This window comes from Paramormyrops kingsleyae, chromosome 16 (genome assembly GCF_048594095.1).
Source record: "Paramormyrops kingsleyae isolate MSU_618 chromosome 16, PKINGS_0.4, whole genome shotgun sequence".
Taxonomy (NCBI): Eukaryota; Metazoa; Chordata; class Actinopteri; order Osteoglossiformes; family Mormyridae; genus Paramormyrops; species Paramormyrops kingsleyae.
This window is the reverse complement of record NC_132812.1, coordinates 29,031,230-29,045,005: the sequence shown is the minus strand read 5'-3', so window position 1 is coordinate 29,045,005 and position 13,776 is coordinate 29,031,230. Positions and strand designations below refer to the sequence as shown.

General features: G+C 40.5%; 1 protein-coding gene across 1 annotated transcript; it reads left to right on the top strand.

The window, feature by feature from the left end:
- Positions 1-4,328: 4,328 nt before the first annotated feature.
- LOC111852782 (Krueppel-like factor 5) lies at positions 4,329-10,681 on the top strand. The gene is made up of 4 exons (XM_023829025.2): positions 4,329-4,642; positions 5,706-6,528; positions 6,937-6,996; positions 8,675-10,681. The coding sequence occupies exons 1-4, from the start codon at positions 4,469-4,471 to the stop codon at positions 8,851-8,853; spliced, it is 1,236 nt and encodes a 411-aa protein (XP_023684793.1). The 5' UTR covers positions 4,329-4,468; the 3' UTR covers positions 8,854-10,681.
- The last annotated feature ends 3,095 nt before the right edge of the window (positions 10,682-13,776 follow it).

Here is a 13,776-nt window from a genome sequence, read left to right as displayed (position 1 = left end):
TTCCAATTATTCCCACTAGGGCCAGGTGGGTTTCATTAATTGGGTTACCTGTGGGCTGGTGATCAAACACGAATGCAGAGCCAAATACAACTCCGGTGCCACCCAGAGGTCCACGACTCCACAAATCAAGTTTCAATTTCCAAATCTCTTTTCCCAAGCATTTACATTTATAGACTTGCCCTGGAAAGGCACTTAGGGTCTTATCTGGACCAAGTAAGCATGCCACATCGGAACGGTATGCTGATAAAGTGTAATAGACGGAGTTCTTTTTTATTTATAGCCGTAAAATGGGTGGAAAAGTAGGCTGTGTGGTGATGATTCTTTCCATCATGGCTTCCTCTGAACTCCTCAAGCACTGTGGCTTTTCAGCGTTTCACATTTCTTCAACAGGCATTTGCTACCATCATTCTCTGTGTGTAGATAATAAGTCAATTCCCACTCTGTCCTCTCATTGTAAACAAGGAACGAAAATATTCATAACTAGCAAAATATTGTATTTTAATTACATTGCAGAACTAATTATTGACAACTCTGTGCCGAATTTTGAATTGTAAGATATCATATCTAAGTACTGCAACTTCAGAAGTAAAGTACACCGATAAGACATTTTAAATTCTGAAAAAAACGTACAGCAGGCTTAGCCTGGCATGAGTTTGTCGACATAAAATGAAAGGTTTGGCGTCAATTAAAAAGTGTTCATTTTTCCTCACCTGGTTGATGGTCATATACAGAGAAAGACACAGTCCATCCTGTACTCTTAAGTGCACATTAACGAATATGCTTGATGTAAACCCAGCTAATGGTATAAATCTCCTGCCAGACACTAATGGTCACATATAAGCAAAAACCAGAATTACTAAAAAAAAAAAAAAAAAAAAAAAAAAAACATTGATGTTTTATAAACCAAGAATGCCTATTTTGGAAAGAATAGCTTATTATCAGCTATGGTATGGTATTAGCATATTAACATGTTAATATGGCCAGAAACAGGCTCATTCACTGACTACAAAATACATTTCACTGCCAAAATGACATCTTGATGCTCTATGTATAGTGACAATAAACTGTCTTATATTAGATTATGTTATTTTATCTTTTATAATGTTTCCTAAATTTCTGTTCATTCATCACTGGGTTCAGTGACATTTAGGTTTGGCCTTATAAAGGAACAGCACAGCCCAATGGATGGTGCACTATCTGCTTGGGACACTCTGTGCCTCTTCGTTTTTAACTTTTTCACTGCATGTATTTGTTTTGGTTGTGTGTAAACCATGTAAAACATAAATATGCATGCCAACTAAGTGGCACAGGAGGGATGCATATAACTTGAAAGAAATGGAAGAGCTTTTTATTGGCAGTAAGAGATTGTCATAGCTGTCACACCCAGTTTGGTGCATGCACGCGATTAACAGCGCAGCCCTTTGATGAAGGGAAGGGCCATTTCTCCTTGTGCAGAATTCCGTGTCTCTTTCATGGATGGGATACTTTCACATGGTATTTTCTGTTGTCCAAAGATGAACTACTCGTGAATATATACATATTTTTTTTTTTTACATTGCCACAGGTGTAGTTTTGGGAGTATTGACAGGGGCTAATATATTTAAAACATCACTCCCTGTATGTTTTAGCAAATCATAAAGACGAAGACAAAAATTGCATCACAAAAAAAATAATTTTAAATCTCCCAAGTGTTCTCACCCTCAGTCAGAAGTTTTGTCCTACATTCAGTTTATTTTGGCGAAACACAGGGTCCCAGGTACGAAAAGTGAATCGATCTTGCTGCTGCATTGGTGAAGGTATATAGAAAGGAATCACCACAGGAATAACATCCCTCTTTTGGCTGTAGCTATTTGAGAGATGGAGGTTTCCCAGCTGCCCACAGTAAATTCATACATTAAGTCATATACTACATCCCTGATTTATAATGTATAATGCATGTTAACTGGTTTCTGTCAGTCTGTAGCCCCATGGAAAAGACCTCAAGTTGGCATTACGCAGCAAAGGCAGCCCAGTCTGGTTCACTTCAGGCCGTGGCTGCTGCACTGCTTCCTTCAGACCTGTTTTGAGCCGGTCGCTTTAGGGAAGCCGGGCGTGGGAGTGCTGTGGAGCAGGAGATCAGGTCCGATACGGTGGCAGCTTCACTGGGAAGTATATACAGAAGCTATTCGGGTTTGGAGAAATGTGCTCAAATAAAAAGCCTGAAGAAGCGACGTTGTGGGGGGGGGCGGTAAATAGTGTTGCTATGACGTGTTTAATTACAGCTTTTCCTTTATTGCCTTTAGAACTCAGTATATTTGCCGCGTGACAATGAAGGCCAGCTTTTGACTCACGGCGTCTGACGCACGTTAGTATTATAGAACTATACATTATTAGTTCCACAAAAGACTCTTCAAGGCGTAAATCAGAAAGCCTTCGTTTGAAAGGATGTGCGACACTGGGTGGTGCGGGTTTAGGCGCACGTGCAGCCCGCAAAGCTACCGTCCCAGGCCGTCGCCACGGGCTGCTCCTCGCACCTGCTGCTCGTGCTTGCATCACACTTTGATTCTCCTGCTTTGAAAATACGAACCCTTGCATCGTCGCTAATTGTCTCCATGTTTGAGTGTTCCGTGCAAATGCCATTTAAAATTTTCCTGATGTAAAATACCCTTTCTTCAGCCATAAAGTGAGGGAAGTTCATAAAACATAAAAAATGCGTGGTGGGCTAATAACTAATAATAATAATAATAATAATAATAATAATAAAAATTACCATATAAGCTTACTGCTAATAAATATAGTCCATAAAGCAGGTGAAATATTAAGTAGAAAATACTTGTTTTCCAGTTATACCCGTTTATTCGCCTGGAGTAGTAGCGTCTTCCTCTTTATCGAAGGTGATATGTGTGTTTTTTGCATACAGACATACTGTATTGGTCTTTACTCGTCTTTATTCTATAATATATAGGGCTATTTTCATCCAAACATTCACTGAATGTTCCCCACTGGCATCGTCTTTGCCGACTTCAACAACTTCCAGTGGCATGCTGGCATAAAGTATGCAGTCCGCACAGACAGCTGCACTGCAGTTCAGTTGACTTACGCGCCAGCACATATGGCGGGGGCGCGATAAATAGAAATATTAAATGACCCAGAGCCGGGACTCAATCCGCTGAAGAGGCAGCATCTGATTTGACACAACAAGATGCTCCCGCTCCACTGACAATAAACACAAAATAGGCTTTAGTTCACTGATTCATTTTCAGATATATACTGTCGGAAGAATGCATTCTGTCAAGTGTCACGTACGTGTGCTAAGTATTTGGAATTTATAATATTTTTATATTAAGAATCAATTCGTCACCCATCCGTTTTCTAACATCTTATTCTTGTTAGCGTCCCGGACAATATTAATAATTTCGTATTAAAAAAGAATCAGCCCAGCGTTAAGTTGCCATACAAAGCGAATGTCTTACCATAGTAACAGGTGCTGAGGATTATCTACCTGTTATTTAGGGGGTGCAGTAATATTTTCGAAGTTGGTGTCCTCTGAACTGTACCACTCCTTGAAATATTTGTGCTGATTTTTTTACGACAATAAAGACAATAAACTCATTCCTCATTATGTAGCCTACTCTTATAGACGAGTCCAAACGATGTCTACAAAGTAGTTTGAGAGTGTAATTCATGCATGCAATAGATGGATGGACAATGAAATGGCGAAGATTTTCCATCGTGAATGGAACAATCAATGTTTCGGCGCTTACCATTCAAAACCAGTGTTAAAGTCCCACAGACAGGGATGCCTCCCAGAAGCCATTGCCCAGCATGTTGCAATCCGTGTACTTCGCTCTGTAGAAGTACCTTGCTATTATTATTTTCCAATATTGTTGGATCGGGATTAAAATACATGCCGTTTAGTTAATTTTTCTTTTGATGTTGTCAGAACCAGCTGACGTTTTGAGTTAAATCCTTTAACAAATCTACTGATAAAATCGTATAAATTGCATTCCCAGTTGTTATATATTGAGCCAGTTCTACAAATATTTTCCCGATATGTTAAAAACAGATATTTTACAAATTGTTTGTTTTTGTAAACAAAACACGCAAACACAAAAGGGAGTTTTACACCAAATCCTTTAAACACTTTTAATGAGTGCTATCATTACTGGTTATAATTGTCGTGAAGCACAGGTCTTTCTGGAAATATAACTTTGTTGTTGTAGTTTCTATCTCGCTGAGGGATCTTAAGGAGGTTTGTCAGACACCATAGGCGAAGCCTTTTGTCAATCCAGCACCCGGCGCTCCGCCCCGATCCCGAAGCCCCGCAAAACGAGCCGGGCGTAAATCCTTAAATTGTAGCCTAAGATAGGCGGAGGAGGCGCGTTTAAACTGTCGTCAGCTTGGCTCTTTCACGCAGGCGGATCTTTTTTTAAAAAACGGCGAGCGCTCGGTCGTGTCATATGTGATTAAGCTTTGGGGAGCAGCGTTTATGGTCACGATGTTAACGATCAGTGCTGGGCTGGGTCCGGGGGAGGAGGACGCCTTTTACACACTTCTAAAACCAGCGCAACCTGAAGGTGTCCAGGGGGAAGATCTCCAGCAGTTTACTGTGGATACAAAGAATGTAGTCAGGGGAAGGAGTCTACAAAGTAACTACACTCAGGTAAATCCTGTTTTCTTATATACATGGACATTTTTAGTATTTTTTTCTTTTTAATTTTTTTGTAAACATATCTTGGAATCCAAGTGCAGAATACAAAGTGCATTCATTTCAAGAATAATGATGACCTTAGTAAATGTTTCGTGTAGGTGTTTTCCGCATAGGATATATGTATAGTAGAATCTGGTATATTTAATAAGATACCGCAAAGTAATCTTTTTTTCCCAATTAATGCGAATGGGGAAAATCAAAGCGGGTGGGATATATAATCCCAGCTGTTTTATTTTTCTCTCTCCCCCCCCCCCCCGCCCCCCAAGTGAAACTAAGGTAGGAGACGGCGGGTCTGCTGATCCCGGCCGCTCGGCGTAACTGGCTGCAGCGGCCGCTTTGCGGACGGTCACTCAGCCCGCCCACGCATGTCATTCCAGCGCTGAGATTAAACTTCTCAGCACCGCTGACGTCCGTGGGGAGATTCGGGAAAGCGATACTCTTGGGTCGGGGTGCCGGGGACCCGTCCTTTACGATTGTGTTTGCACACAGATATATACACGCTGCAGATGCGCTGCTTAAAAGGCGACACCGCTGGTAGAGAAAATGGGGGAAATGAAATTTATTGCCAGAACAGCACGATTCCCACTACATGCTCAATTTGTCAGCAGATTCTGTTTTAGGAATGGCTATGACCGTGTTTTTTTTTCTTAACATGAGAAGGGGGAATGTCGCATAAAGTCATTGAGGAGCACTCGATAAATATTTTAACGCTGACTGCGGTCGACCGTCATCCACCCACGTAAGCTGTAAACGCTTCCCAATGTCGCCATTCATATGCTTCTGTACGGTTACAGGTTTTAAGATTTATTTGGATTCGGACTGCTAATGAATGCGTCTGTCGTTGATGACAGCGTTTGGATTCAGCGGTTTAAGTCCAGTGCATAACTGGGCCGTTTCTCTCCAGTTGGGGCCTGTGAAGTGGAGAGATGTGCGGCACTTATTAATTCTTATTTAAAAAGTAATATTTAGTATTAGCATGAACGGGTTGTGCCTCATTATTGTTGTCCTTCCTCAGGCAAAATTAGAGATGGAGAAGTACATGTCACATGAACCTTCGATTTTGCAAGAGGCCAATAAAGTGAGGCGGGACGGGGTTTCCATGGTGGACCCGTACTTTACCGAAGAAGGCTCCCCATACAGCATCAACATGAACGTTTTTCTTCCCGACCTTGCCTACCTACGGGCTGGTTTGTGTAGACCGCCGAGGGCCGGCACTCCGCACATCAAGGCGGAGCCCGTTCAGTCTTTCCTGCATCCCAGTTGTTCCCACAGCAGCACGGCAGCGACCCTGCCAGAGTTCACCAGCACCTTCAGTCTGTCGAATGGGCCCGGCGTCAACGGTGTTTACATCAAGCAGGAAATGCCCTCGGCTGACATGGCCCAGGACGGCTCCTTGTTTCAGCTCCTCAACTCCGAGATGGACGTGTCCCTTCAAGGAGACTTGGCCAATGTCGACCCACATAGTGGTCTCCCCATAACCTCCCCGGTCTCCAACATCACCAGCATGCACTTCGTTGACCAACAGACTGGCGTGAAGCCCTTTTGTAACATGCATAACATGGGCTATTCCCTGCCCCCCAGCTTTGTCCAACAGCGTCATAAAGCGCCCTATCTCCCCCCCTCGCCGCCTAGCTCCGAACCCGGGAGCCCAAACAGACAAAAAGATCCCCAGCATAATCTAACACCCCCTCCGTCCTATGCGGCCAGCATTGCCTCCAGACTGAGTGTCCACAGTCCCGGTCTTCCATCACCCATGCATCCACCCATGCCTGTCAAGTACAACCGCCGGACGAACCCCGATCTGGAGAAAAGACGGATACACCACTGCGACTTCCCAGGTAACTATCCCCACGCGTCGGTGTTCGCCAGGCTGAAAGGGCTTTATATCCTGTGGCTTTGCGGAGTCAGTTTTTCCGTTTAGACCTCGTTTTTTGTACCGCAGTGTTTTAACCGCCACTGAACGATTAATAGAAAACAGCCTCTGAATTTACACTTAATCCCCAAACGGTGGGAAGATCAAACAAACAAACAGAAATGGGTGTCAGCAGGGTGCTTCGTTCACACATGAAGGCTGCGGTAATGTGACGCACATTTGGAAAAGATAAAGTGCTACTTAATGGCGTCTCGTTAAACCGACACTGTAAACATTACCATATTTCTGTGGAGTACGGTTAAAGTGTTAAACGTATTATGCATTTAAGGTAGCGCCACATTCAGGTCTAATCAATTTTTTTTCTGCCTTTTAGGATGTAAGAAAGTGTACACCAAGTCGTCTCATCTAAAGGCCCACTTGCGGACTCACACAGGTAAGGACTGGAATGAGCCGTGTGAGTAGGGAGCTGCAGAAGGTGCCGGCCTCCGGACTTGGCAGGTCTCGCCGGTGTTGCTAGGCAGAAATGAGCTTTTGGCAAACGGTCACATTTATTCAGCATGCTGCCTGAACACTATCCCACACGGCTTCCCGGGATAAAATTCCAAGTTTAAAATAAATAAATAAATTAATATTATGGTTTTTATTAAATAATAATAATAAAAAAAACCCAGATTGATCTCTGTACGTGGAGCTGATCATTGGGCTTTTCTTGATGTGGTATGCTGTCATATTTTTGTTTCCAGTTTACTTTGCCCTTAAATTAGGGTTTGATGATGTAGTAGTGGCTTCGACAAACTTTTAAAGATTCTTCAGTGTCTTAATTAAGTAGAGGTCTGCATAGTCCAGCACATTGCAGTGTATGTCACAGTAGATTACTAATGGTTAAAAATTGAATGCATACATACATACGCACTCTGAAGGGAACTCTGGTTCAGGGCACTATATGGACTGACTGAAGGGTCTGTTTCCATGTAGGCATCAGTATCGCATTAATATGATGTTTTGCTGGAGTTTGTACTTTCAGAATTGGGTCTGTTCTGCATCTTGGACGAATTGGATGGATTGACAGGTGGATAAATCAGTGATGTGTTTCTGTTTTATCTGGCTGCTTGTTGTATGGATGTGTAGTTAACCCTTGTTTCAAGGGAAATCTCTACCTTTTTAAGGATGTAATTAAATTGTAGATAGATGGACAGATAAGGGATCCTGGTGGACACACTAGGCACAATTGGCATTTTTTGATCAACCATAAATATGTGCATCATTTAATGCTAGGAAAAATTTCATTAATATTTCATTGGCTACTCTGCCTTTGTTCCCCTGCTTTATGTCCCACTGCCAATGGGACGCTTCCTTTCACGTCATTCAGCACAAACACACCGGGCAGTCATGCCGCTTGTACGTCTGTGGTCATTATCTGAATTATCTAAAGAGGGGACTTTGCCGTTCTCAAATGATCTTTATAATAGCCTGGTAATCACCTGCGATGGAGACAATCCTTGCTGTCCTTTGCAGTGGAAAGTGCTCGAGGCAAAGTCTGTACACCCTTGGTAGTTCAAACAGGTTAATGCACGTCGTCTTTGTTTGGTGTTTACCTGTGTCCTGCCACAAATCCCATCGGAGAGCTTCTCTTTTGTCCTCTGTATTCTAGAAACTGCATTTTGAAAAGTCAGTTCAATCTTACTTTCCTGTTCTAAACCTTAAATTACCTTATGTACTCTCAGTGTTGTCAGGTCACTTCAATGTGTTCTAGAAATATGTGATAGTGTAATACAGTGTTATAAGGTGATTTTTTCCTGCTACACGTATTCCTGATTGTATCCTGTCTTTATTTGGGTTTATATGTCTTTATATTGTCTTTTTATGTCCATTTCTGGCACAGTAAATGCAACAAACTGTATATTATGCATACGTTTGGCAAAACTTCTGAGTGTAACTTAAAATGAAAACCCTTTTGGTTTTTACTGTATTTCTGTAATGTTCTGTATTGTCACAGGGCTGTTTATTTGGCCGACCACGGCAAGGAGGGGCCAGCTTTTGTTCGCATTGTCACGGGCACAATAGTCACAACTGGTTTGGCTTCATGTTTGTGTAAATCCGTGTCGTTTTAGGGGAGAAACCATACAAGTGCTCTTGGGAGGGCTGCGACTGGCGCTTCGCCCGCTCCGACGAGCTGACGCGACACTTCAGGAAGCATACAGGGGCCAAGCCCTTCCAGTGTGCCGTGTGCAGTCGCAGCTTCTCCAGGTCTGACCACCTGGCCCTCCACATGAAGAGGCACCAGAACTAGCTTGGTGCTTCTTCACCATCCTCTTCATCATGAGCCGCCTCGGTCACGTTTTTATGTGAAACGATTCTGTCGCCCTGTTTAGAGATATTATTTTCCTTTACTTTTCAAACTTAACTTTCAGAACTAACCCATTCCATTTTGACATGCTACATCAGAGGTGTTATTTTTCTTATGTATGTTAAAAATGGGGGCTGCAGGGGCTGCTTTGTGCTCATATTGTTTATATTTGATGTTGCCCCTTTGCCTTTGTTTTATTAATAACCAATGGGTTACATCCTCACTGACACGTCAATGTCCATTTAAAAGTTGCAAAATATTGTGTACAAAGAAATTCTGGAAATGTATTTCTAGAATTCTGCTTCTGCAAGCACTAAAATATTTATTTTTTCTACTTTTTTACTACAAATGTAAAGAAAAAGCATGGTATGCCATTTTACATAAGGTGTAAAGTTGCAATGGAATTTGCTTTTAGGTGTAAGTGTTCCACTATCTTCTTGCACTCTTGCCTGAGTGATATAATCAACATATTGCCAAGTGATCTTGTAACAATGGATTGTTCAGTGTTTTGACTCAAGCACCTGGTCAGTATAATAATGCATCATCAAACTGTCAGGAGAGTCCATTGAAGACAGTCGTACAACTGCGGCTCATGACATACTGAAATCTAAATAACAAAGGTTTGAGTATACTTGAAACTTAAAATACTTCCTGTCAAGAATGATTACTTTGGTTATTGCAGGTATTCAAAGTACTTATGACTGAAGTGTATTTATGTATGTTGACCAAAATTGTGTAAGTTATTGACACAATGGAATTTTGACGATTTGATTATTGCTCAAAAACAATAAGTATTTACGGTACCTAATTTGCATTTGTCAACTATTTCAGAAATGTACAGTGGTGTTCAGTACAAAATTCAGATTTCATCTATACACATAAAATCTATAAACATAAAATTCCATTTGCCAGATTAAGCTCCTTTACTGAATACTTGAAGTCATGTTCTTTATAGCTATAACTGGAAAATGCTAATCATCATTTCACAGCACTGGACATTTAAAAGGTTTGTCATTAGTAAATAATCACTCTTCTGTCTGAAAAAAAGTTTGTATCAAGGCTAAAAAAGTACAGCTACTGATCATTAATAATGTATTTATAACCATTTATAAATGGGATTTAAAAAAAAAATCAAATTAGACTAAAATAACTGAAACAGACATATTGTACAGACACGTCAAGACTTTTTTTTTTTTTTTACAAATATATGCATGCTATTTATGATTTGTTTCAGATTAATGAAGTGAAATGAATGTATAGCAACACACTGACATGTTAAGAACAGCCTTTTCATTATTAAGTGCCTTTTAGGTTTTTCAAAACAAAACCTTGGAAATCAAGTCTTTCTCAGTGGTTTATTTAGTGATATGATTTTATATTGGATTTGGGATTCCTGTCTATTATACAAAATGCTGGTTATTTACTGGAAATTTCATTTTTTTTAATTTTGTAGCAGAGTGATATCAGGTACGTGGACAATAGGTAATTTTATGTAACTAAAATGATGTAAATACTTGATATGCAGTGTACATGGCTTTCATCAGGTGTAATTGCTTTCTTTTAACAGTTCAAACAAAAGGGCAAAATTATAGATCGCCCCGCTGCCACATTGTGTGATTTATTATTGTTATTACTATAATTATTATTTTTTTTGGCTTGAAATATATTTTCTTTAAATATTTGTGAAAAGTGTATAACGAGATCTACTGAAATTGCGACGTTGGATTGCCACTGTTTTTGGCAAGAGAAAAATAAAGGTTTCCTAAAGGTAGTTTGGGATATTTTTGCAGTTTTTATTTCTTCCACATAACCCTACATCTGCTACTGTTGTTTCAGGATACTTTATATATTTCTGTGAAATAGATGTAGATCACTATTCATGTTTCTGTGACAAATGACTGTTTTTACAGATCTGTATGTGTGGAGCTTGGCTCACTTCAGTGTCCTTTGGTTACTCCAGCTTCCTTCCACGGTCTAAAAACACACATTCAAGTGAACTGGCTTATCTCCCAAATGTACATTTATTTATTTACCAGATGCTTTTGTGTAAAGCACCGTACAGGTGAGGCAAAGAGTACATCACAAGCTCAGATTTGTCGAGGGGCCATAAGTGTGGCCAGGCTGAGCTTCCAATGAATGCTCAGGTAGGAGTGCAACTTGGCACTGGGGCAAGAGGTCTGCAATATATTACAAATTTGGCAAGAACCAAATAATAAAACTATAAGCTATTCAAATCAAAACAAATGTACAAAAATAAGAGCATTTGGAATATGCAAGAGAGCAGATTAAGGGATCACCGATGAAGACTGAACAGGTCTCTGGTTGGAGGACTAGTTGAGGTTCTCCCGGAACAGATGGGTCTTGAGGTGTTCCACGCCATGTGTTTGTGAGTGTGTGCCCTATGATCAATTAGTATCTCATCCAGGTTCTTCCCCTGCCTTGTGCCCTATACTGCCTAGGATAGGATCCAGACCACCCTGCAACCCAGTCCTGAACAAGTAGTTGGATGGATGTATTCTTTGTGTGTGTGTGGATTATGTTTATATTACATTTTGGGGACCAATTGTTCCCCATAATGTGATTAAAAAACTGTTACTTTGGCATTGTGGGGACCATTATTCAGGTTCCCACAAAGATTGGTGAATGCGATTGAAAAACTAAAAATGCCAAAAGTCATATTTTGTTTGGTTACTTATGGTTAAGGTTAGGGCTGGATAGGGGTTAAGGTCGTCATTGTTGGGATTAGAGTTTTCCTCATAGAAATGAATGGAGAGTCCCCACAAAGATATAATTACAAACGTGTGTGTGTGTGTGTGTGTGTGTATGTGTGTGTGAGAAATTATATTAGAGCAGTAATCATACACATATTCATTGTGTAGTGTTCGGTAAATTATTTTCGGTTCGGTGCGCAAAATAAATGTGTCCATTTATTGATACAGACATAACATAAATTCACAAGTATATGTCCAATATGGGAAACATTATGCTAATTGTGGTTGTGAGTTGGTTACGGATAACGCTGGTTGCAATCAATCATAATCGGCGGTTTAGGCACATTTTGGTTTCCCAGTAAACTTGCCTGGTTCAGCACTTGAAAGAAGGACAGAGACAAAGAGAGAGTTGTTGGTAAGACCAAGGCTGTCTGTCGGCTCTGTTTTACCGAATTCGGGTATGTTACTGGAAATCAACGTGCTAACTCAACTGAGACGACATCATGCATGTTTGCCTACAACCGCAGCAAGACAGAAACCATTTCCCTGTGGCATATACTGTAGGGCAATACTGCCTGGCAATTCAGACCTGGCAGTGATAATATGTCTATAAGGATGTTTATCCCTACAGATCAGCAACCGTACTCGGTAGTAGAGAACACGGGGTCATTATCATTGTTATGATGCTATTTAAATTTTGTGCAGGGAAGCCTCTCTTAAGTTTTGTTATTCAAACAAATTGACAGACGCATTGCCTGTGTTCTGTAACTATTCATAATCTTGTTTGTTTTTGCAGGTTTAATAATAAATTATTCCAAAACAAATGTTTTCCCTGCTGCACCGATCAGTGAAACCAAAACCAAAGATTGAACCGGATCGTGAATTTCGTATATCGTTACTTTGGCATATAAACGTAAAGGTTTGATTTTTTTGGATATAGAAACATTTTTTTAAATAAATATGTTAAACTTAGGAGAAGAATGGAATTTGAATTATATCATAATAATGATCACATCATACTGTGATCATATCACTAATCAGAATTATCACCAGTAGGCTATATGCAGAACATTACACATTGTACCCACTGCTGATGTGATAGCACAGCACAGATAATGCACGATATACAAGCTCAAAGCTTTTCTTAGATAATTAGATACAATTAAGTGTTAAGGGATACTCAGCCATCTGTAGTAGTAAACCTTAAGATAAGGATCCACGGGCAGTTTTTCACTGGGCTGCAGAACACTGGGGGTTATGCAGAAGGGTTAATTTCCAAAAATAAAGTATAATTTTTCACTTTTTTACGACCCCCTCACCACATTCTGTTCGCATTTGGAAAAAAAAAATGGACTTACTTACAAAATCACATACCTTTCCGCCAGCTCCCTGGCTTTTTCACTGGTCCGTGAAAATTTTGAACATAAACCGGTCTGTGAACTATGGGTGTCGTTAGGTCCGATCACTCGGGGCTATAGCCCCAAGTATTTTAAGCCTATAGCCCCAAGTATTTTAATCCTAGCCCCGAGTATTTTAATCCTAGCCCCGAGTATTTTAGCCCTGACGCCAAGCTTCCTTCAAAAAAATAAAAGACAGGCCCCAGGCAAATTTCACATAGTCCCTGATCTTGTCATTAGCTAGAACCGCTCCTACTGTGAACATCAAAATGTTGGGAACCCTAACCTTGAGGTACAAGAAATTAGAATATTTACATATGATATTAGTAGGTCTATTATAAAAATGAAACCAATAGTGTATAAAAATATATATACTCAAGGCTGAACTTCTGCTTGGGCTAACCTGGGCTGTGGCACAGGGCCCCAAGTAATAGGAGGGCCCAAAAATGTTGAAGGTAGAGCCACAAATATGACTACATTGTATACTTGCTTTAATATTACTGCAAGTCAGACTTTTGTCAGAATCATAATCATGTCACTTCTCCTGCAAAGTTGCAGCCAAACAGATTTAATGATAATGACACTTCATCTGCCATGTGTGCAAACACAATTACAACTACATAGAAATTCTTTGGTTTTTGCTTATCCAATTTTGCTCTCCTATGAGATACATACTGTAGGAGGGTCAGCCATTTCTCCAACGTCCCCAGAAGTAACGGTCTTACACAAGAACGCAGCAGTGATAGAATTCTGTCAGC

Excerpts from the sequence above, each read along its gene's own strand:
- LOC111852782 (XM_023829025.2), top strand. The coding sequence starts at position 4,469 with ATGGTCACGATGTTAACGATCAGTGCTGGGCTGGGTCCGGGGGAGGAG. Across the intron at positions 4,643-5,705 it reads TACAAAGTAACTACACTCAG|GCAAAATTAGAGATGGAGAA; the intron begins GTAAATCCTGTT and ends GTCCTTCCTCAG. Across the intron at positions 6,529-6,936 it reads ACACCACTGCGACTTCCCAG|GATGTAAGAAAGTGTACACC; the intron begins GTAACTATCCCC and ends TCTGCCTTTTAG.